Raw genomic sequence first — 24,983 nt, 5'->3', positions numbered from 1 at the left:
GGGATTAAACTTTAGTCTTCTAACTAAACTTTAGTCATTGGACTAAAGGAACCAAACATGCCTTAGATCGTCTATTTTAGTTCCTAATAGTTTCCGTATTTGACAATTTATTTGACAATTTAGAGACTAAAATAAAATAAAATAAAATAAAGAAATTAAATATTAGTCCCTAGAAACCAAATACCCTTAGCATGGCGATAGTACCTAGATGGCAAAAGATGGGTGAATAGCCTGCAAAAGGTATCCTACAAACTCACAAGTCATTCTAGCAAAGTTTAATTAATACAAAAATGACAGCTAAAACAACTACTTTGCACTAACACTAATTCACTCCAGACTCAGTGCAAAAAGTTCAAGGGGCAATTCCCACTCTATTTCGATTTTTTATACGTCCACACGAACTGTAATTCAATCAGAGAGGGTTCAACCAAAACTGTAACCAAACAAGCTAGGAACTGACAAATCAACTAGGCAGCCTCGCAGGTCCCAGAACGCTAGTGCCTGCCTAAACATTATCTCCGTCCTAGCCCACACCTGTAACAATCCAATGGAGCAAAGATGAGAGCCCAAAAGTTTTATTGGAAAAAACCAAGGCCCCCCAACTTTAGAGAAGTGGGACCTTCATATAGATCCTAATGATCTCGTTCGAACCATCTCTGCCTGGAATCTACATAGCGCCACCAGCAACCTCTAAACCATCAGCGGCTTCAGTTCTGCCAAGCCAAGAAACATGTGGTCATCAACATCAACTGTCACTTTACACATCGCAAACAAAAACCCACTTGTCGATAGAGACGACATGGGATGGGACAGATATATCGTACCTCTCAATCCCTTCGCCAACCTCCATTCTGATGAAGTTACCGATTGTTACCTTAGAACCAACCTCTTTCGACAAGTCATTCAGCACGGTCTGGAAAGAATGACACCAGCACTTAAAGCTGTTAGAGACAAACAAAACAATCCAGAGCGGTAACATAATCAACAAGTAAAAAATCTCTATCGACTTACCTTAATGTTAGTGCTGTCATTTAAAACATATTTTTGCTCCATGAGCACAACTTCCTCAAAGTACTTCCTCAATCGTCCTTCCACCATCTTATCCATAGCCATTTGGGATTTCCCTGAACTTTGGGCCTACAATGTTACATGGTGTCATGTCATGTCATCTCATTTCTGAAGCAACTTGACAAACAAAGTGGACTGACTGTATCACATCATGAAGGTGTGACACAGTGCTAAACTGCTAATAAAGTGTGGCATGACACAGCCGTGGCAGCAAACTAAGCACAGCCTAAGAAAAGCCAAACACGCCTAACTCGAGTGTGGCATAAATCCTGTACTGAACCAAACATGCTGGAGGAAAGTGGTATCAACCTGAGTTCGAAGTATTTCACGCTCATTTTCTAAAGCCGAAGCAGAAACCAGTTCTTTTGATAAGAATAATGGCTTTGCCGCAACAATATGCATCGCAATAGATGACCCAACACTTTTGACAGAATCAAGAAGAGTACTGCTGTCTTCTGTTTCTAGTGTGACCAATCCAGCTATACGACCCATACCTGAAGCTAAAATAATCAGGAGTTAAGCGAATTATAGAATGAGCAAATGCATCATTCCTGTTGGAAAAAGATCGAAGAAAAAGGGCCCCTTATTTTAGCAAAGTATCAAAAACAACCAAAAGGAGGCTGCAAACTAGGAGATTTCTCAAATTACTAACACAAGTCAGCTCAGCAGAACAAATAACAATTAGTACCAAACTAACATATTCAATTATTGTACTTCAAGAGTACCCAAATAAGCATATTATCCTACGCAGATGAAATTTCACTTTCCTCTCTAAAAGATCGTAGTGTTAGTGGTATATTCAAGATAATAGTTGTGTTCAAATTCTAATTTATCATGAGTGTACATCCATGGCCGCACTATCATCAAAATTTTTAAAAAACATCCGTATACCAGTAAAACAGGATAATAAATTATTTCATCAGTAACAAATCTAAGAAAATAGATTAGTTACTAGAATTAGCGTGAATACACACAAACGAACTGTGGTTTCTAGTTGTCAAAAAGCTTTAGAATAGTGAAGTGGTTAGAAAAGGTGAGAAGCATGTAAGCATGCTCCCTGGTCAGTAGAAGACTGCTGAGTATTGGTAATGGTTAATCTAACTTAGCCTTGGGGGGAGGGGGGTAATAAAATCTGAAGAGTAAAGAATATACATTCTTGAAAAGAAACACAGACAACTGAGATTCCATCACCTGGCTGAGGGCAGGTATGCATATAAGATGAAACAACACCATGTGCAGTTGTGGAAAGCATGAAGCCTCTTCTGAGTTTCACATTCTCCCCAACCATTGCAGCAACTTCTGTAACGGCACTTTGGACAGTTGTTTCCACACTGAGCTTAGGGTGATCTAGATTGATAGGCATGTTCTGCAAGATGGGAGAAATGAATGGTTTCTTAGAAATGGCTGAAACCAGGAATAATATATGATATAAAGCACAAAGCAGCATTATATGTGTGTATAAAATCATGAATCTGGGAGTACACCACATAGGGATAATGGTATACCTCTAAAAGCTCAGGACCAAAAGGCATGAACAATTCACCAGGACCCTGAGCAGATAAAGCCATCTTTGCCAATGATGAAGCCTGTATGGTGACAAAATAGAAAAATATCTAAAACAAAGCCGCAGATTTATATGAATAACTCAAAACATAGAATTTTCTACAGAACTGAAGTTAATATATCTGCAACTTGATGAACAGATGAGTGGAAATTTTCCTTTACATGCATGACTAACATTGTTTACAAATTACATGATATGTCGACACCTGCAAATATGCATATACTTCTTGGCACATGAATCAAAAAGAAGTCTTGAATGAAACTAGAATACCCAAAGCCAAAATGCCCTAAAAACGAAAAAATAAGAATAGCATAATAAAAGTTCAGAAAGTAGACAATATGTTGAAGAAACCTTAACAATATGATGAACCAATAAAACTTAAAATAAGGCATTCAGAATCTTCTTTATGTAAATGTGCCAGATACCTTAGTATTTCACAACTAAAAGAGTTTTCGGCATTTACTTTTAAGTGGTGAAAAGATAATTTTACTGGTGCTTTTTTTCTGGAACACGCAAGAGAGTTATTTATCATTATATTATAAGAAAAAAAACTGGGGAAGGGCCCTAACAAACACACACATCAACACCACAAAAACCATGCTAAGTACCCAATTACTATGCATTCATATTGAAGAAATGAATCTAAAACCCCTTGCATCCAAGGGGGTGTTTGGTTCCTCTGACTAAAGTTTAGTCCATATCATATCAAATGTTTGAATGTCAATTACGGGTATTAAATATAGTCAAATTACAAAACCAATTACATAGATGAAGACTAAACGACAAGCCAAATTTATTAAGCCTAATTAATCCATGATTAACAAATAGTTACGGTAGCATCATATGAGCAAATCATGAACTAATTAGGCTTAATAGTCCCATCTTACCGTATAGTCCTCATATGTGTAATTAGTTTTATAATTAGATTATATTTAATACTTCTAACTAGCATCCAAACATTCGATGTTATGGGACAAATTTAGACACGTAGATCCAAACGGCCCATAAATTGTTAATGATGTTACATATGTAACTTTGCATTTTATGTGTGAAAAGTTTAAGCAGAGATCAACAAAACAGCTCAGCTGCCGGTAATTAAGATAAAATTGTTACTGGGGAATGAAACCAACCAGGTACTGGAAAACATCATTTCTTGCTACGAAATCAGTTTCACAGTTAAGCTCAACTACAGCAGCCCTTTTGTCATCTTGTGCGATAGCTAGCAAACCTTCAGCAGCAGTGCGTGAAGACTTTTTGGCAGCAAGAGCAACACCTCTCTTCCTTAGGTCCTTCTGTGCAGCCTCTGAAAGAAATTGACAAACTCAAATAGGAAAAGCGAACTAAACAAATAAGTCAACTAAATCATGACATGGCATGGAGCTAGAAGAGCAAACCAATATCCCAGTTGCAGGTAACTAGAGAGGCCTTGACATCTTTGATTGGAGCACTCGTTCTTTGTCTGAGTTGCTTAATAAGGTTCATTTGCTCTGAAGAAGACACCTCAGAGCCGAATCTCCTAATAAACACTCCATCTTGGGGAACATGAGTGCTCAATTGGTGAGTCTGGAATGCTGAAGAAGAGTATGCCCGAGCAGTTTGGTGCTGAGAACGAAAGAGAAGCCCTAGTATGGACCTCTTAGCACCTTGACCCCATGCCATTCTCACAGAATATACTGCAGCCTCTGACGGCGTACGTGTATCAATGATTTTTTTTCAGCCTAAGAAACAATATATGAACATCATAACAGTACATTTTCCTTTGAGATTAGATCGCTTTTTGAACGTAAACTTTGAGATAAAAAATATTTTATTTTTACTCTTTTCACAACTCTGTTAATTATCACTCCAGCGCAAATGGATTCCATCAAGGCAATTAGACAATACCACACAGATCTAAAACAAAAATTGCAGGTGGAGTGAGTTTGGAATGGGAACAAAGTGCGGCGCACAGAACAGGGACGGACTCAGTAAATGATTCACGTTGCAATTAGATCAGTTCCATTCCAAATAGCTTAGGTTCTGCTCGGTTGCGCACAGCAGAAAGTAAAGAGAACGAGCGTACCTGTTAGGTGCTCGTTGCCGGAGAAGGGGCTGACGAAGAACTGGGCATCTGGTGTAGGGCGGCGGCGGCAATAGCCTAGTCGGCGAGAGAGAGCACGCGGGGAGAAATAATAGCCCAGTCGGTAGCTGTTGGGCTGATGGAGAGCAAAACGTCAGGGATCTCCTGCTGGACATGGGCCGTCCATTCTTTCAACAATACTTCTACATATTTTCTTATTTTGCTTTCTTGTTTTTAGTTTTTATTTATTCTTCCTATACAATTTAACTTATCATTTTTATAGGAAAACTGCTGGTGGTTGGCGGAACATTGGTTTGAATGTTTATTGGAACATTTAAAACGAGTAAAGTATTTTTTAAGTGAGAACTTTTTTGTCATAAACATTCGAACGGCTTTTCTCATGAATCTAAAATATTTTTTGTAAATCAGAATACTTTTATTATGAAGTTAGACACTTCTATTTTAATATAGAAAAAATTCTTTGAACCTAGAGCAAGTTTTTTAATGAACAGAAAATAGTTTTGTCTTGAATATGGACCGACTGTTCCGCAAGGTCATAACAAGGACATTGTTCCGCTCAATAAAAAAATTGTTTATGTTTCAATACAAAATATTTTATAAGAAAATATCGTCAAATGAATCCAAGCATATTTTTTGTAAATCTAGAATACTTTTATTATGAAGTTAGAACACTTCTATTTTAACATAGAAAAATTTCTTTGGACCTAGAGCAAGTTTCTAATGAACATAAAATATTTTTGGCTTGAATATGGACCGACTATTCCGCAAGGTCATAACAAGGACATTGTTTCGCTCAATAAAAAAATGTTTATGTTTCAATACAAAATATTTTATAAGAAAAATATCGTCAAATGAATCCCAGCAGTGATCTTTATTTTAAGATTTTATTGAAAAAATACAATAACGCAACTGTAATTTTTATCTCGATGCATTGTTTAGAAACCGTGACCTTTATGTATCAAATTTCTTTGGTGCATACACGGTGAGGTTGGCGATGAGCAGAATTTATTTACTCAAGCAAACTAAATCCAGTTTTAGTGGGAGTTTACATAGAGCTCAATTTTTATTAAATGACATGCCACGTAATCAAATAAAATGATATGACATACATTTTAACGAAGAGAGACATGTAAGAGTTTCATGGGAGATAAAAAATATAGAGATAAAATTCTGGACACACTATTTTCTAGATAAATGTTGACATAACAAGGCCCTTGAAAACATTGCGATGAAACTCTCTATCGAAAATGACCTAATATCATTTTAGTATCAGTCGAAATGGTTAGTACACCTCATTGTCTCAAATAAAGAGAGTTGTGCACTATAAAAGTGTTTTATATGATGATTAATCTAGTATTGTCAACCTTTATAGATTTTTAGGTATTGATGGTCAAAGCTTTTAAAAATGACATGAAAAAATCTAGATAGTTAGATGGATTAATTTGAATCGTGCCATTACAAATGCTACAGTTTGCAAAATGTCTATTTGGAACCATACATTACTGAAAGAGAAATGTGTCTTTGGACCATTTCTAAGTGTTTTGGTGATTAACTGCCCAATACACCACTTTAAACTAACCTTCATGGTATGGACATGAGCATAGGTTCCATTTAAGCAAATTGAAGGTGTAAAGTCCAAATGAGTTGGATTAAAAAAACCCAAAAGTGCAACCTTGGGGAAAACCACAAAAACAGGGGGTTTAAGTGTTTAAATAAGTTGCACTTACTTTATGATATGTTCCTTACACTGCTATTTGGCTACTAACTTCTTTGTGCAAGTTAAGTGGCAAGTTGGTCTTAGTTTCAGCACATTGAAAATCTTTTTGAACTAAAGGAACAAAGGTATAATTCTAGCACTTAGTCAGTTGCTTTAGATGCTAATAATGTTCATATAAGTGATAGGGAACTTCTCAAGTCAAGCTAAAAGGAAGGTGTTGGAGCGAAGGTCGACCGCCCCCTCGGTCAGACTAATCCAACCACAATCAAATATGTTTTGACGCAGGTACAAGAAGTGAAGGTCGACCGCCCCTAGGTCGGTATCGGCATCGAGGTCTTCGACCGGGACTCTCGGAGGGGATGGAGCGAAGGGCCACACTACTCGAGGGGGCTTGTTGTAGCCTTGTGGATGCGCCCCTAATGACTCGGACTCTTCCACTAAGCAAAATAGTCTCGACGAGGTCGAAGGCTCGACTTCGTAGAGTAAAAGGCACATCGCATAGGCCAAGGCTACGGCGTTCTACGGTGGGGTCCATGCTACGCCCAATCACCCTTCGGGCCCACTTGTAAGCTCTCTTTAGGTAGGTTCTATAGGATGTCTAGTTCGATTGTACCTCACACCACTGTAATGAACCTGTAGGAGGGAATATTTCGGGAATGTAGCAGGTAACCGGGGGTATAACAGTACTTGGGGACCCACCTACCCGACCGGTTACCTATAAATACCCTCGCACTGTACACGGACGTGACACACATAACAAGATGCTACGGTTCTCGTCCACAGTTCGTTGTTCACCTGAGCTCTTCCCCCACCTGAGTGTTTGGGCCCACCCGTCCACGTGTAGGTGGTCCCAACATTTGGTGGGCAGGCGCCACAGCAGTCATCACGACGCCATCCAGTGCCAAGTAGAGATACGACACGCACTTAAGCTTCGCACTCGAGTCAGACAGATGCACAAACAACATAACAGAGTATGAAGATATCATCCTAGGACTTCGGAAACTCAGAGCCCTCTAGGTAACAACATGCATAGTCAAACGGATTCCAAGAACGTTGTTGGACAAATGGAGAAAGATTGCGCAGCCAGGGAGCTGATCCTCGTGCAATACTTATCAGCCCTGCGAGGTCTGGAGAAATAATTCAGGGGTTCACACTACAATATATAGACAAGAGCAAGAATGAAGAGGCCGACATGTTAGCAAAGGCAGTAGCAAGTGGTGACCCCATAACCTCAGAGGTGTTCTTCCATACGATAGCCATACCAGTGGTGAGAAACCCTGAAGGCCTCGAAATCACAGACGATCTCGAAGGCCAAAGAATTGTAAACCAAATAATGACATAGGACTGAAGAGCATCCCTAACCATGTACCTTTAGGGCCACTATCACCCCACCGATCAGCTAGAGGCCAAAAGGTTGAAGCACCGAAGCCGTGATTTTGCAATAATAGAAGGCTGGCTATACAAAAAGGAATGAGTCAACCTTTGCTCAAATGTATCGCACCGGTCGAAGGCATCGAGCTCCTCCGCGAAGTCCACAAAGGCATCTGCGGTTCTGTAGGCGTTTCGACCCCGGGGGGGTCCCTGGACCGACGAGTAAATTGTCGCTGCGTGTCCCAGCCCAGATGGGTCGGTGCGAGATGGAACACAAGGGGGAACAAAAGAGGGAACCACAGCTCGTGTTATCCTGCGCCCAGGGCGGATGCGCTTGCAGTAGGGGGTTACAAGCGTTTGCGAGGGAGAGGGAGAGGGAGAGAGAATGCCTGTTAGCCCGTCCTCCCGCGCGGCCACCTTTTCGTATGAGGGCCCTGGACCTTCCTTTTATAGATGTAAGGAGAAGGCCCAGGTGTACAATGGAGGGTGTAGCAATGTGCTAACGTGTCTAGCAGAGAGGAGCCAGAGCCCTATGTACATGCCGACGTGGCTATCAGAGAGGTGTTGCTGCCCTGTTCATGTGATGTTGTGGTCGTCGGAGGAGCACTTAAACCCTGTGGAAGTACAGTTGTCGAGGCTGTCGGATCCTTGCTGACATCTCCTTGCTTCCGTAGGGGGCTGAGAACCGCCGTCATCATGGAGCACGTGGGGTGCCATCATTACTTGTTTACCGGGGCAAACCAGATGGGACGCCGGTCTTGTTCCCCGTAGCCTGAGCTAGCTAGGGGTAGGGTAATGATGTACCCCCCTACGGCGTGGTCGGTCCGAGCCCAAGGTCGGGCGAGGCGGTGACTCCTCCGAGGTCGGGGTTGAGTCCGAGCCCTGGGGTCGGGCGAGGCGGAGACCGTCTTCCGAGGTCGGGGTTGAGTCCGAGCCCTAGGGTCGGGCGAGGCGGAGACCGTCTTCCGGGGTCGAGGTTGAGTCCGAGCCTTGGGATCGGGCGAGGCGGAGACCGTCTTCCGGGGTCGAGGTTGAGTCCGAGCCCTGGGGTCGGGCGAGGCGGAGATCGTCTTTCCGAGGTCGAGGTTGAGTCCGAGCCCTAGGGTCGGGCGAGGCGGAGCTTCCTATGGCGCCTGAGGCTGGACTTGGCTGCTGTCAGCCTCACCCTGGCGGGTGGCACAGCAGTCGGAGCAGGGCAGGCGGCGCTGTTTTCCTGTCAGGTCAGTCAGTGGAGAGGCGAAGTGACTGCGGTCACTTCGGCCCTGTCGACTGTGGAACGCGCGTCAGGATAAGGTGTCAGGCGATCTCTGCATTGAATACTCCTGCAATCCGGTCGGTTGGCGAGGCGATCTGGCCAAGGTCGCTTCTCCGTGAAGCCTGCCCGAGCTGGGCCTCGGGCGAGTCGAGGGTGCGCCTGTTGCTTGAGGGGACCCTCGGGCGAGGCGTGAATCAACCTGGGTCTGCTGCTCCTGCCCGAGGCTGGGCTCGGGCGAGGCGAGATCGTGTCCCTTGAGTGGACGGAGCTTTGACCTGTATTGCGCCCATCAGGCCTTTGCAGCTTTGTGCTGATGGTGATTACCAACCGAGTTTAGGATCCTTGGGGGTACCCCTAATTATGGTCCCCGACAGGTTCCCACTCAAGACCCAGAGCCCTTGCCACCAAGGTCATGCGCCAAGGATTCTACTAGCCAACCATCATGTGCACAACAAACCACGTAGTCCACTCCTGCGTAGCATGCCAGAAATTCTCACCTCGGTCGGGGGCACCTTCGCAGTTCACAAAACTAATCACTAACACCTGGCCTCTCCAACGGTGAGGCCTCGATATAGTCGGCCCGCTACCCACAGCGCAAGGCAATCTCAAATTCACCTTTGTTGTAGTAGAATACTTCACCAAGTGTATTGAAGCAAGGACCGTATCCACGATCACGGCGAAGACAACACAAAAGTTATTCTAGCATAACATTGTCTGTCGCTTCAGAGTCCCCTATGAGCTGACAGTGGACAACGGAAAACAATTTGACAACCAAGAATTCCGAGAATTTTGTGCCTCTATCGGTACACGCACAGTCTTCACATCAGTCTACCATTCATAGTCTATTGGACTCGTGGAATTTGCAAACGGCAAGATCTTCACCGCAATCGAAGAAAGACTGCTGCAAGACAAAAGGCAAGTGGGCAAAACAGTTACCCGAGGTAGTGTGGGCACTAAACACAATGGAGTCCCACCTCTCACGCCACAGGGTTCACGCCTTTTAGACTAATGTATGGGGCCAAAGCAATGACTCCCTAGTAACTCAAACACGGCTCGCCCTGGACTGACCCCAACGTGATCCCAGACATCGACGAGCTAACAACAAAAGACCTCCTCGATGGAAACCGAGTCGAGGCCCTCGACGCACTGAACGAATATCAAGAAGCAACGAAGAGCTAGAGAGACAAAGCTATCACCCAAAAAGAGTTTGAAGAAGGAGACATCATCCTCATCAGGACAATAAGAACAGAATCCAAAGACAAACTCAAACCAAAGTGGGAAGGACCCTTCATCGTCAAGAAGAAGACATCCCCAAAATTCATATAGGCTTGCAAGTAAAACAAGTGCAAACCTCGAACATTCCTGGAATATAGACAATATGAGAAAATACTACCTGTAGGACAACATACAGTCAGGGCCTTCGCTCCCTAGTAAATATATTCGATACATTGCTCTATTTAGGCCCGCACTATTTTCCTCGCATGGGGCAAGGTTTTTAATGAGGCAACACCATGTAATAAAATATATAGAAAACTCCCCCACAAAGAGAAGTGCGACATGAACACGTCGAAAAAGGCCACGAAGTCGCCCTTCCCTGTTCTACAACAAGGCAGTGACCATGATGGCAAAAATCTAAGCCAGCCATCACTTGCGAAAGCAAATGACTCTGAGCAAAAGGTCACCTAAGGATGCAGCCAGATCAGCACAAAAAAGTGTATGAAGACACCTAAGGTGTGAAGTCGTCCCAGTAGACGCAATGACTCTGAGCAAAAAGTCGCTTAAGCGTGCAGCTGCATCAGCACAGAAAGTGTGTGAAGACACCTAAGGGAGCAAAGTCGTCCAAGCAGACGCAATGACTCTGAGAAAAGATGTCTAAGGGTGCAGCCGGATTAGCACAAAATACAGCGAAGGCATTCACAACTACAAAACACCGTGATATACACAGCACCACTCACCAAGCAATATAGTCGTCGATCGGAAGGGAGCGAGGGCAGCGTTCCGCAATTAAGTTGCCGAGCAACGATAATATAAAGGTCAGACAAAGCCTTTGAGTCCTCATCTTTCGGAATAAGACTAGCTTCCTGGTAGTTATACAATATGAGCTCAAGCTCTTCACCCTCAAAGAGCGCCCTAAGCTCTAGTTCCCCTAAACAGCAAGGACCGAGGACCTCGCCAGTCGTCTTCGCAAGAAGCATCCAACGAGATTCCTCCAACTCTGCCCTCTCGCCTTCGCAAATATTCAAGGGCGTCATACCCAACACCTCGTGGAGCGATACCCGAGAATCGAGTCCGCCCAACCCATACGACGTCGTTTACGACCACCTTCGCGGCCGCATACAGACGCATCGACACTACCCAACCTTCATTTTGAAACACCAACACAACTCCTCTTACCGTTTATCGTGGGTAACGGGGCCCTATTCGAAGGCCCTTCAATTGCTCCAGCCTCTGAAGCAGACACACCGTCTAACGCAACAAAGAAATCTAAGTCCTCCTTAGAGGACACCTTGTCCATCTTTGCGAAGAAGTACGAACACCCTTCACTGTCCGAAGACCATGAACCAAGCTCAAAGCCCTCGTTGCCACTCACAAACGGACTTCAGTAGGATAGTGGAGTAACGCATTCGACAACCTCAACAACTTCCTTCCCCTTAAAGCCATAATCTCCTTACGTAGGCCTAGTCATCAAACCTGCGTATAGACCAAATTCAATGTTAGCGTGCATCACGACACATCTGCCCCCTCCTACACACAGTGTTCGCCATATTACACCTGCTCGTCAGCAACACGGTGTGAAGCCCCCGCGGCGTCGGGCTCACCAGTGTCAGCTTGAACGCGCGAAGACTGCTCCTCCGCACCTTTTTCTAAGATGCCATCGTCTAGAGTGGCCACTGAGCCCTCTAGGCCGGCGAGGTCTTCAACCTCCTCATTCCTCTGTGCATGCAACATGAAACAAAACACCAGAATACGAACATAAAACTCTTTGCATCCCCTAAAAAGGACCTTCACCGTCTCCAATGCTCGGCTGACCCTCTCCTTGACGACAGAGCAACCATGCTACCCCCACATCCATTCATATAATGCACCAGCAGACTGTTTCAATAATGTGTCTTTGACTTGGAAAACACCCCGTCGAAGTCCTCGGATCAATGACCTCAAAGTGACGGTAGCCTTCACGAGACAGGGCGTTGGCAGCACCCTCGCAGGTAACACGGGAGGCATAGGACATCAACCCTGTCACGATCGACGAGAGGGTCTCTAGCTCCTCCTGCAACTAGCTAAGGAAGTGGGTCCCCGGCTCCCCCTGAAACTTATCGAAGGGGGTTGCCTCAGCACCCAGGTCGCAGTAACGTCAACAAAAAGCGAGTGAGCTCGATCCACACCAGTCTATGTGGTAGTCTCCACCTTCTCGTGATAGGCCTTCGTGTTTCTCACTTCTAGCTCCAATGTGGCGGCGCGCTCCCAGGCGGTCTGGGCCTTCGACTATGACTTGATCATAACCTCCTTTAGCTCGCCCAACTAGCGACTAAGGCCCTCGTTCTCCTTCTCAAGGGTGCCGACCTTGTCCAAAAGATTTCAACTTTTATTCTTAGTGGAAGACTTGTCCCAGATAGCTTCAGTATTCTTGGTCTGAAGTCACTCAACCTTATCCTCCAGTCGTTTCTTCTCAGAACGTAGTCGTGAGATCCACAAGTGCTCAGACGCCACCTGGTCAGCAAAAGCGACAACCTACCACAAACAGACTTCATAAAAAAGAGAGCGATAACAGCTTACAAAGCACAACTGCTTGACAGCAGCCGCCGTGACTTCACCAGATGCAGACGCCTCGGTGACCCCCCTCGACCGCCATCAACAACAGCGCAGAACCGCGCCCAAGGGTCAGACGACACTTCAACTGTAGACTTCGCCTAGGTCACGACCACCTGGCTAGACCGCTACCTTACAGCAAAAACCCAGTCTATAAAAACGAAAAAGTCGTGAATAAAGATCTCCCAAACGAACAAGACACTTACCACCGCCCCCCTGCCTAGTGTGGGCGTCGAACTCGTTGACGCCTTCAATCAAGTAGTCATTGACGGAGATATCGAGCATGTCGCCGCTGGTTGCGCCCTTCCCAGTACCCTTCGCTCTCGCATCACGGCTAGCCTTGCCAGGCGAAGGCATGCCAACATCCGCAGAAGCCAGTGCTGCGTGCGGAGGCATTGCCACGACAGCTGTCGCACGACGCTGGGCCTTGATCCCCCAACCGCGGCATCGGTGCTCCGTACTTCGATCCATCAACATGTTGTGCCTTCGTCTCGAGACTAGGGTCCACCAGTCATAGCGAAGCTTTACTCTTTTCTCCGAAGACTCTTGGCGATCCTTATCCATCACAGTTATCACAACAACATCAACATTCCACCCATAAGGAAATTTTTTGAAATACCAAGCCAGAAAGACGTTGAATCGTCCTCGCCAGAAGCCACAGGAATGGGGACGTCCCTCCACCACTCACCCCTAGTCGCTTTAAACATTCTAGCATACGCTTCCCGTAGGACATGTGAAGCCATATCCTCTCCCGGCTTGGCACACATCTCAGCTAGCTTGTCAAAGAACTTGTTTGAAGCGTCCGTCACCCCAGCCGCCCTCGCTGGTTCCTTTGCCTTCGCCTCAACTTTCCTCCTTTTTCTTACCAACACCAAAGTAGATTTACTCTTAGAACAACCTACATCAACCCCACCATGCTTCAACCCACCTTTTTTCTGCTCCTCGGCATCCCCAACGTCAGTAGAACCCTCAAGATATAGATCATAGCAAAGGATGTTCAGCTCAAACACACGATTCAACTTGACATTCGAACCTCGAATGTCCTATCTCCTCGTCATCTTTGTCCTTGTTGAATATTTTCCAACAATCTTCACCACGCAGTTCGATGGCGAAGGCGGGACTCAGCACCATCTGATTATTCAAAAAGGGCATCGAGCACAACTCCACCTCACCCACATCCGCAAGCAATGAACTCTTCCACCAAGTCACGATTGTTGCTCGTCTTAGACGCGCGCCGAAGGGCATCTTCGTTCGTATCCCCTTTCTTTAGTTTAAACTGCGAGAAGGTGATGTAGCAGTGCGAGAACGGGATGGATGGAGGTAACCCTAGACCCCTCGGCATCCTCCAACATCACATAAAACAAAAAATCCCACCAGTTACCCCACTTATTCTTAGCGCACACCACGAGCTCCACAACTTCACCCGAAGTCTTCTCAGTCCTCAGTGTGAACGTGCATGTACTAAATTGTGCAACCATGCTACCAATAACCTTCTTCTTCCAATGAAGGCAATATATCTTGGCGAAGGCTCACCACCGTATGTGCCTCCACCCACATAAACTTCGCTAGTGCCACCATGGCATTCAGTGTCAGCTGGTGAAGCTGGACTTCGAAAAGTTGTAGAACTTTGACAACAAATTGGTGCATAGGAAGGCAAAGACTAGCAGTAAAAAATGCTTCGAAGACAACCAACTCCCCCTCTAGTTCCGAGACCTCTTCATCCCCTAGAGCGCGCCCTACACCGCCTCCAAAATGCACGCGGCCCGAGTAGATTCTGGATGTACCAAACTCCACTGTATGTCCCAGCAACACTTCCGCAACCGTCGCCAAATCGCTAGTCGTCCTCTCTCTTGATAGCGCGCTCAACGACGAGGAAGAAGACAACATTACATACCGTCTCCGGTGACGATAAGTCTGCTTCACACGAGCCAGTCCGCCGGCGGCGAGCGTTTTCAAGGCGTGAGCGACGCAGGAAAATGTGCGACAACGTTTGCAACAGTATGCGTGAAAGTTTTTACTAGCGTAAGAAAGCCTCATACCACGACCGAGATCGTCTTTTATAGGCCCAAGAAAATGCCTCGGGAAACTAAAGGTTTCACAGTAAAACGTCACATCCCAACTGTCATGTTTCAACCCCCCGGGACTAATTCAACCTGACAAGGGTAGCGTTCAACCATCTCCCGGAAAAAGACTTCGAGACCATCTCACCAAGTTGAACCAGCCCCTCGAGGGGGCTAGTGTTGGAGCGAAGGCCGACCGCCCCCTCAGTCAGGCTAATCCAACCACAATCAAACATGTTTTTTGGCGCAGGTACAAGAAGCAAAGGTATAATTTGATCTGTTCAAGTTACGTTAGTCTCGTATAAATATTTACTATGCAATAACATTTATTATACCATGTCTCATTATTTTATAATTAGATCTTTATTTAACTTATGTTGGTTAGTCTTGTTACTCTACTTACCATTATAATCTACTAGAATATGATCTATGGTCAAATTATAATTTAGACTAAAGTTGAATTAATTAGTACTTTAGGTTATCTTTTCTCTGGAATTATAAGATAAACATAGAACCTAGTGTTACTCATTTAATCACCTCATAACTTGATGACCACGACTTTGATCTTAATAGTTCTCGATTCCACGATCTCGTAACTTCGCGTAGATCATTATTATTCAATTTGCTCTTATGGTTGGTGTGATGTTAATTTTGTCTATACCATGTTTGTTTGTATTGCTACGACTAGCAATGAGGTCACGAGGATTTGAAGAATCACCCTGGTAACTGGAATCTCAAGTGCCAGGCAAGTTGTGCCCTTGATCCACTTTTGTTACCCAATAATGTTCTTTACTATCACTTATTCATGCATAGGTTTAATTTTGATGGGACCCAATAGGTCACCCTAGACTGGTTATCCTTTTTACCTTGTTTATCCCTGAATCAATTGGGTAGTTATGATATTGCTTTACACGGTTTTTGGGATAATATTTCATTATATCCATGTTCCTATTATTCTGTTATGTTATTTATGTTCATGATAAGATCATTATGTTAATGGGAACATAGAGCGACCACCCGGGAAAACAGTGCTACCACAAGGATAGTATGGGATGCCCTTGGCTGACTAATTAGGAAAGCTAGTGGATGACTACCTTACCCGAAAGGGGCAAGGGCAGTGGGGGAGTGGTCAGTGTAGGGAGATCCTTAGGTTGATTTTGTTGCGATGGCGGTCAGGCAAGGGATCCCTGCATTGGAGCTTCCTATAAACTGTAGCGGGTTTTCTGAAACTAGTGAAACTTTGTAAATGCCTCATAGTGTTACCCTGCCTCGCTTCCTTGGTAGAGGTGTATGAGATTCATGACCCCTTGGCAGATGGGTAACATGACTTGTAGGTAAAGATGTGCAACCTCTGTAGAGTGTAAAACTGGTATACTAGTCGTGCTCACGGTCATGAGCAGCTTGGACCCTCACATGGTTAATCTATGGAATTAAAACTCAATTTGTCATTTGCATTTGCTTGGGATTATTTGTTAATTTTGTTCTATTATTTATTATGGTTTGGTATTTACTTATACTTAGTAATTGCTATAAAATTTTGACCAACTTATAAAAGCAATGCTCAGCTTTTACCTTTATTTTGTTAATCAGCCTTACACATCACATGAACTCCCACCTTTGGTGAGTTCATGCCACATTATTTCCCACAACTTGTTGAGCGATGAACACGTGTGAGCTCACCCTTGCTGTCTCACACCCCCCACAGGAGAAGAACAGGTGGTTCAAGAGGAGCCGCTTAATGAGGAGTTCGATTCGATCTAGGTGGCGTCTCCCAATTGACTTCCTTGCGCCAAGGATGGATTTTAGATCCTGTTATATTTATCTTTTATTTTTGTTAGTCTTTCGCTATGTAATAAGTACTATGATTATTGTAACATTTATCTCTATACACTATGTTATTATATGTGTTGTCTTCTTTGGCGCATGTATGAGATGCACCCAGCTTTGTCCCTTAAATCCGGGTGTGACAGTAGCACCAATGAACTCCAATCTTTTAAAGCTTACATAGACGAACAACGAGAGCAGATGCAACGTATTGTAGGGGATATACAAAATGATCATAAAAGTCTAGTGCATGCGCTTGATAAGTCTACTATTGCAAATCTTCCTTCACACGAGGTTGAACTGAGGGAATACACATGTAATTCATCGGCTACAGGTTGTCACGACAAGTCACAACCAATTTATGGGATGCCGATAGACATGTACCTTGGGCAACAACAGCCTCCCACACACATCGGCGATAAATTTGCCGATCTGCGCATGTCCGGACCGTCCGCACGTTAGCGCGGACCGTCTGGGCCAGCGGCGGTCGATCCCATTTTTAGAAGCGAATTATCGAGGCCTGCACCCAAGCCGCCACATACCGTGCAAACCCTAGATAACCCATTCGGGCCATCCTCGTATGACGCCAGATAGTCCAAATATAATGTCGGACGGTCCGGCCACATGGCCAGACAGTCCGCGCACAGAGCCGGACGGTCCGGCATAGAGTTTTTTGAGGAGGATGGATATCCAACTCCGTATCCGTCCCAGCTAGACTCCCCATCTCACCATACGACACACCAGCACCATAATATAATCTACCAAACCCATGAGAGTGAGTACTTTCCGGCCCCTAGAAGGCCAGAAAGGAATGGCCAGTCCTATGAGCCTCATAGGGCATGTATTAACGCGCTGCAAAACCCAAACCAATGGGGAGGAAAACAACATACCAACATCCAAACAAACTCACCCATATTGGACCAAAGAGCCGGTGGTCTCCCACCGGCTGCCATCGATATAGTAAGAGAGGAAATAGCTGGGCGTTCCGAGATAAGCTCAAAGTTAGTATAGTCCCCCGGGGGAAGTCATATCGGAGACCTTATAATAGCTAGTTTGATCGTCTCCCATACCCATAGGGGACCAGAATACCCGAATTCGCAAAGTTTTTGGGTGACCAAGGAAAGAGCACGCGTGAGCACATAGACCAGTTCTTAGCACAGTTAGGAGAATTGGTCGACACCGAAGCATTCCGTGTACGTTTATTTTCATTATCTTTAACAGGGACTGCATTCACATGGTATGCCACGCTACCTCCTAATTCCATTTTGTCATGGGGAGACTTAGAACAAAAATTTCATGAACAATTCTTCTCTGGCGATTACGAGCTAGATTTAGTAGACTTAGTGGCCCTACGACAAGAAAAGGATGAATCAGTTAGTGATTACATCCGGAGATTCTGGGATACAAGAAACCGATGCTTTCAAATTCATTTAACAGATAAACAACTAGCGGGAATAACCTTTGATGGATTGCGCTATTATTTAAAAGAGAAATTAGAAGGCATCCAGTTCTTTACGCTAGCACAATTACATCAGAGAGCTTTGTCTTGTGAAAGCCGAAGCAAAGAGCTAGTCAAAACGGTTCATCATAATGTCCATATAGTAGAACACAATCAAAGTAGTTCGGACGATGAACCAAAGGAAGTTTACACTGCCGAAATAGTTTGGCCCGAGCAGGCCAAATCTTCGGCTTGCTCCTCCTTGCAGTCAGTTCAAAAGAAACGGTAGGAGGAGGTTAAATTTACATTTAATGTCGGCAAATGTGATAAGATATTCGATGAATTACTAAAAAATGGTAACATTAAGATCGATTATACCGTTCCACCCGCCGATGAACTAAAGCGTCGCACATATTGCAAGTGACACAACTCATTTTCCCATGCCACTAATGATTGTAATGTGTTTCAATGACAAATCCAATCGGCCATTAACGAGGGACGATTGAAATTTCAGGAGGACATGGAGCCCTTCCCAATGAATGTGATCGACTTCAATGGAAAAAGATCCTAATTCGGCCCAGCACAGCTGATAAGGGCAAAGACAAAGAAGTCATCATCGACAACGCACGGGAGGCCGATAGAAACAACAAAATCTTTTGCAGTAAAGTGGTGGCCAAGAAGACTCCTGATGGAGAGGAGACACTGAAGGTGACCATCACAACCTCCGGCACTGGAGGGCAAGCGCAGACAAGGGGACATGCGCGAGAACCCATACTACGCATCGCGGACAGTCCGGTGCCCAGGCTCGGACGGTCCGGAGCGTTCCAGCGGACGATTCGGCAACGCCGAGGAGCCACGACGACCACGTACCTTCAAACCACGACGACCAGAAATAGGTACGTGGAAAACTAACACGTTCAAGGTCGCTGGTCAGTTCGTCAAATCTAGCACGACCTTTGATCAATTATTGTCTAAATATGTGAAAAAGAAGGTCGACCCCAGTGATCGGCCATCAAAGCGGTCTCGCTTACCCACCAAGGAGCGACAGCAGGTTAGGCCGATTGGACCACCTCACCAATCGGAAAGGGCAGGAGGTCATAATGTCCAACTAAGACCTAACGTACATGCATGGACACCTCCACTCCCATACACACCTAGGTCATATCATTATACAAACATACCACCACCATATATCCCGAATCAGATGTGGGTATGCCACCATATCCTTTCGAGACACCACAATACTCCGCTTGGGGGCACCCCAGTCATCTGTCTTTGCCAGGTTGACGCCTCCAGTACAAGACTGATTGAGAGCCCCTCAATATGGTCCACGAGCACGGGCCCAGCAAGATTGCCGAACCACTCGGCCCCAAAGGCTGACTAATCCGGTAGGGGGGTATATAGCTACGACCTCCAACTATACAATAAAAGGGGACGTCATTGAAATAGGAACAATAGATGTCATCGTACAACAAAATAACGAAGGGTCGATGATTTTTGGTAAATCGGCCAACACAAACAAAAAAGAAGATACGACTGTCAACAAAACGGCTGATTCAAAATACCGCATGCCCCGATGGTGCCCATCGAGATTGACGCGATCGCAAAAGAAAAAATTACAGCACCTAAGAGCAAAGGAGAACCAGGAAAAGGAGGCGGAAAAAATATTCAATGACACACATCTGCAGTACCCGCCACCACAAAAGAGATGGAGACAAAAGATCGTTGAGAAAAATCAAACGACCACAAAGACAGAAAATAAAACAACAACTGTACAGTTCTTTGCAGGTATGGCAGACAGTCCGGCTATAAAGACCGGACCAACCGTACAGGGCGCGGACCGTACAACGCCTGAGGCCGGATCGTGAGTCCAGATCGTCCGCACTACACCAGGACACTTCCAACGACGTACCGACACCCATGGAGGAAGACGACCTGCAAGGAGAAGACCTGGTCGACTACGGAGCTAAGCCAGAACACTCAGAAAATTAGGAAAGCAAGATGACAAATTGGTCAGTACCAGTACAACACTCGGCGATATTGGGACTGACAGTCCGATCAAAGCTAAATGGGTCGTCCGTTGAGTTAACCACCGGGACCAAGACCCTTGCGTACTATCCTAGTAGGTGGCAAGATGCCTAAGAAAACCGATGTGATCGCATCGAGTTAGTTGCTTTTGGTTCACTCAACTCCACCAAAAGGCAGGGGGCATATGTTGAGCACCAAATTGAGCATCGGACGGTCCGGCCCTGGGGCCGGATGGTCCGCGGTCCGAACGGTCCGCGCGCGTAGAACAGATTAGGGTTCCGAGTTTCTTGCTGTGTTTGTTGGCGAAATTCGCGGGATTAACTTGGGAGATCAGTTTGTAACGGGTCCAGCCCCCTCCTCTATAAATATAGAGGATTACGGCTGATTAGGATCAATCAATCGAATCAATAACACTTTTATCTCGCATTAATTTCCTGTACAATTAGGAGTAGTTCTAGTCTAGTTCTAGTTTAGCCTCTCAATCCCCAAAATCTTCGCTTCTCTTCGACTCTACGTCGATTAGATGAGTCTAGGTCGGTCTGCCCGAGCCTAGACATCACCTAGGATCTCTCCTCCCCGACGGGGTCCCTCCCGGGAGCGAGATCCAGGTGCCGCCGGCGACCTTCGCCGCCCCTGCGCACGCGCGGACCGTCCGGCTATCAGGCAGGAAACCCTAGCCCAACGCCAGGTCGCGGACCGTCCGGCCCCTGGCCGTGGACCGTCCGCCCCTGTGCAGAGAGCACCGCTACGGTTCGTGTTGAGTGATTGGCGCCCGAAAAATGCACCAATACTCACGAATGAAGTGTTACTTGATGTCAATATGCTTGGTCTTGAATTGATACATGTCATTCTTGGTCAAACAAATAACACTATGACTATCACAATAAACCTTAATAACATTCTGAGAAACACCAAGTTCAGAAATAAGACCTTGCATCCAAATAGCTTCTTTAACTCATTCAGTGGTTGAGACATATCCTTAGGCCCGTCTTAATCGTGGGGTTTTATAAAAAATCTATGGACACTGAATATACTGACATGTCACTATATTAGTGAAGTGATGAAAAGTTAATAAAAGTAGTGAGTTTCGTATAAATGAAGCTATTCTATATCGTTTCTAAAACTATCATATAATTCGTGCTAACGTTACGATATCGAGAAATGAAGGGATCGACACGGCAACGACATGAGTGAGGAGGAGGGGAAGGGGGCGCTGGGGTCAGGGGAGAGAGGTATGGGGATGATATAAATAATATTGTACATTAGATTTGAGTAAGAGAGAGTGGGTTATCTAATGATCTGAACAGGGCCTTAATTGTGTGTTTAAATCTGGGTGTGCAATTTGTTTGATGTATTTAGTTGAGTTTATGAGTGTAAGGGTGATTTAGTTGGATGTGTTTTATAAATTATAAACTAATGGGTTGTATAATTGTATAGAATAGATATAGATATAGATGTAGATGTGTTAGAAATAAACTGTTGTATGGAACTCTACTAAGATTGTTCTTTATATCCGTCCGTGTCCGTTTCAAGGCATTCTGCCACAAAAGTTGCTTCTTTAAACTGTGACAACCGAGTGTGTGGGATTGTATGATGTTCCCACACAATATACAATGGTTCCAATGGTTCTATAGAGTATATACAAGATAGAGAAAAGTTGTTGAAAAATAAAAACGTGTAGAAATCGATTTTTACGCAAATGGCTCTCTAATGGGTGGTGTAGAGAATTAAGTAGCCATCCATTTTTCTCTCTGAAATAGAGAATGAATTTGAAAATATTCTTAAAATATGCTCTAAGCGGCCATCCTTTTCTCTCTCTCAAATACAATTGAGCTCTTTGCTTTGTATTAAAGTCGGTTGTCCCGACTGCTACAACTCTAATCTATAGATACAAAATACTGTAAAAGCAGTAGAAGTGTTGGAAAATTAACATGGTTTAAGATTAATTTGATAACGCAGCATAAAACGTAAAACTCAGATCTATTGATAGATAGTATCCATGACATTAGAACAGAACAGATCTGAACTAACTCAATAAGTTTAACGCATAAAATAAGAATTGACAACGGATCTAACCATAAGACCGTCATCGCAATAAACTGAAAATGTAGATTTACTTGCAGTGACTTCCATGAGTGATGGTGAGGACACCACGCAGACATGCACGAAGCACTTCCGAGAAACATGATCCATCGGCACCCATGCAGGTTGTCAAAACGCCGATGTTGGTTCGGAGACACCGCTCTCCCTTGATCTGTTGCACGACAGATGAAGGGACGCCACCACAAAGAAGCGGCAACATAGAGAGATGAGAAGAAGAGGATGAGTCGGTTGCTTTCGCGTGTGTCCTCCGATTGAAGAACGTCTACCCTTTATTTGTCTCTATAGCCCTTTATTTAACTCATGTGAAGAGTAGAGGACACTCTCACATATAAATTGGTTCTCTCCTATATAGATGAGCAATACGAGAGTAAAGTCTCATGTCATCTCTACCCACCACTTTACCTTTATTATTGAATTGGGCCATACTAGTGGGCTTAATTCCAACAAAAAAAACCAGATTAAATCTAAGCGAACTTATGAAATTCATTCGCGCTGTTTGCTGAAATTTGCGAACATCGCCTACTCCGCAGGAGTATGAATGTTCCGTCGACTAGTGCCTACCGTAGTACTCCCTCCGTTTCTTTTTATTAGTCGCTGGATAGTGCAATTTTGCACTATCCAGCGACTAATAAAAAGAAACGGAGAGAGTAGTAAACAGCGCTAATGAATTTCATACGAATTCATAACTACTGTAGAGGGCTCTCTAACAGTAGTGTTCCCTTCTGGATAATTTGCAGGAAGCAGCAGAGAGGACAAGGAGGTTGGTCCGGCCGTGCGGCCACGGCGACAACGCGACGCAAGCAGGCACTGTTGGACGCTGGCGCTGCCTGGCAGTGTCAGGTTGACTCGACCATGGATCTCACCTCGTAGGAGTAGACATGCACCAACAAACACCTAGGACGAATGTTGGTTGTCATGCATCGGCCTTGCTGCTGATCAAAAGATTGAACATTGGATCTCTCTCTCTGTCTCTATGGCGCTGAATTCTCAGACTCCGATGGACGTGGATTGACTTTTGTGCGAGGCAGCAGCAGAGCAGAGCAGAGCAGAGCACAGGAAAGCTAGTAGGGGATAAAGCAGCTGGCCGGAGGGAGGCAGGGCACCGATGGATGCCGAAAGGAAAGCAGCAGGCAGCACACATGGCCGGGCCCGTCCGGCGTCCGCCCTACTTCGATCGATGCATATTAGGATAGGAGTGGATGCTCCATGGACATGGACTGCAAAGCCATTTTTTCTCTCTTGCGAAAAGGTCCGGCGCAAAAGGGTAAAGGGCTGCGCGAGCTGCCCAGCAGCAGCTGGACTGGACTGTACGTACGCGGCCAGGCCAGCAGGGCAACGCTTTCCGTGGCCCGTCCAGCCCGTGTCAGGAAGAGGGAATCCACGTAGGGATGGCAATTTCACCCGCGGGTTCGGGCCCCGTCGGGTTTTGCACCCGTCGGGTTCGGGTTCGGGTGTAAAAATCCACCCACGGGTTAGACCCAAACCCGACCCGAAGCATTACGGGTGCGGGTGCGGGTTTTGATTTTCGCCCGCGGGTCACCCGGAACCCGGAGCTACGCCCGAAGCGCAGAGTTGCAGCCGGCCACCCGCCCAAGTCCCGTGCGCATCCAGTTTGTATTCCAGTGGGCCCTGAGAAAAACCCAAATCCCTCAACCCCAAGTCCCCAACCGGCCGCCATAGCAGATTAGCAGGCTAGCACCACTGCACCAGGCGTCCAGGGCTCCAGGCGGCCGCGGCCTCGATAGATCCGCCCGCCGCTGCCCGCCCCACCCCGGCCACCCCCTCCGCCGTCACCACCACCGGAGGACGCATCCCCAGGGCCGCCGCATCCTGCTCCTGCCGGATCCCCAGGACCACCGGAGGAGGACGCATCCCTAGGAGCCACCGAGCGTCCGAGGCCAAGCCAGGAGTCCAAGTCTCCACTATCTAGGACCGGCACTCCCCACTCCGGCACTCCCCAGGACCACCGGAGTCCGACTGCAGCGGCCAGCGGCGCAGCCTGCTCCCACCACGTACGAGGTTCCTATCCTTGTAGGTGAGGTGAGCCGTGAGCATGTCCCTTGGCCCTTGCACAGCTTGACTTGAGCAGCTCTAATTTGTAAATTGCAGAGTCTGATGTCTGACCAAGGTGCTTCGAGGCCGAGCAGGAGCAGTCGTCAAGTTCCCACAAAGAGCAGTGCTGTGGTTGCAGGAGGTTCCTCAAGTGCAGCTACACCGACGAGTGCTGCTGCAAATGAAATGCCATCTTCAAGTGTTCAAGCTCCACCATCAGAAGGTACAGAACATGTGGTCGTAAATGATGATGATGATAATGTACAAGTTGGATGCAAAAGGAAGCTGAAATCTGATGTGTGGCTTGAATTTGAACAAGTAACAGTTGGGGGTAAAATGAAAGCTGAATGCACTTGGTGTAAAAAGCTACTAGTTGGAGATAGTAGAGCCGGTACTAATCACTTGCGTGGTCATCTTAGATGTTGTCAATCAAGACAGGTTAGGAAAGGATTAAAACAAACCTCCTTAAAACTAGGAAAAGATGAGAATGGGGCAGTAGTTGTTGAGAAGTATGTGTTTGATCAGGAAGTTGCTAGGAAAGAACTTGCACTAATGATATGTGTCCATGAGTATCCTCTATCTATGGTTGATCATGTTGGTTTTAAGAGGTTTTGTG

General features: G+C 45.6%; 1 protein-coding gene and 1 long non-coding RNA gene across 10 annotated transcripts; one reads left to right on the top strand and one right to left on the bottom strand.

Annotated features, from left to right (window-relative positions):
- Nucleotides 1-223: 223 nt before the first annotated feature.
- On the bottom strand, nt 224-4,868 carry LOC100194093 (Elongation factor Ts, mitochondrial). 8 transcript variants are annotated; one of them, XM_008673975.4, is made up of 10 exons: nt 4,695-4,868; nt 4,027-4,350; nt 3,763-3,935; nt 2,574-2,654; nt 2,260-2,434; nt 1,378-1,568; nt 1,012-1,137; nt 825-913; nt 620-713; nt 224-534 (listed from the first exon to the last, which is right to left on the bottom strand). In XM_008673975.4, the coding sequence occupies exons 2-9, from the start codon at nt 4,289-4,291 to the stop codon at nt 668-670; spliced, it is 1,146 nt and encodes a 381-aa protein (XP_008672197.1). In that variant the 5' UTR covers nt 4,292-4,350; nt 4,695-4,868; the 3' UTR covers nt 224-534; nt 620-667.
- A 19,266-nt stretch (nt 4,869-24,134) lies between these two features.
- Nucleotides 24,135-24,709, top strand: LOC109945348 (uncharacterized). Of its 2 annotated transcripts, none has more exons than XR_002268500.3 (2): nt 24,135-24,350; nt 24,425-24,709. It is a non-coding gene; the product is annotated as an uncharacterized lncRNA (long non-coding RNA). The 2 variants fall into 2 exon arrangements; XR_002268501.3 differs by having other exon boundaries at nt 24,135-24,355.
- The last annotated feature ends 274 nt before the right edge of the window (nt 24,710-24,983 follow it).

Source organism: Zea mays, chromosome 3, assembly GCF_902167145.1.
Source record: "Zea mays cultivar B73 chromosome 3, Zm-B73-REFERENCE-NAM-5.0, whole genome shotgun sequence".
In the NCBI taxonomy this organism is placed as follows: domain Eukaryota; kingdom Viridiplantae; phylum Streptophyta; class Magnoliopsida; order Poales; family Poaceae; genus Zea; species Zea mays.
This window is presented reverse-complemented; position numbering and strand designations above follow the sequence as displayed.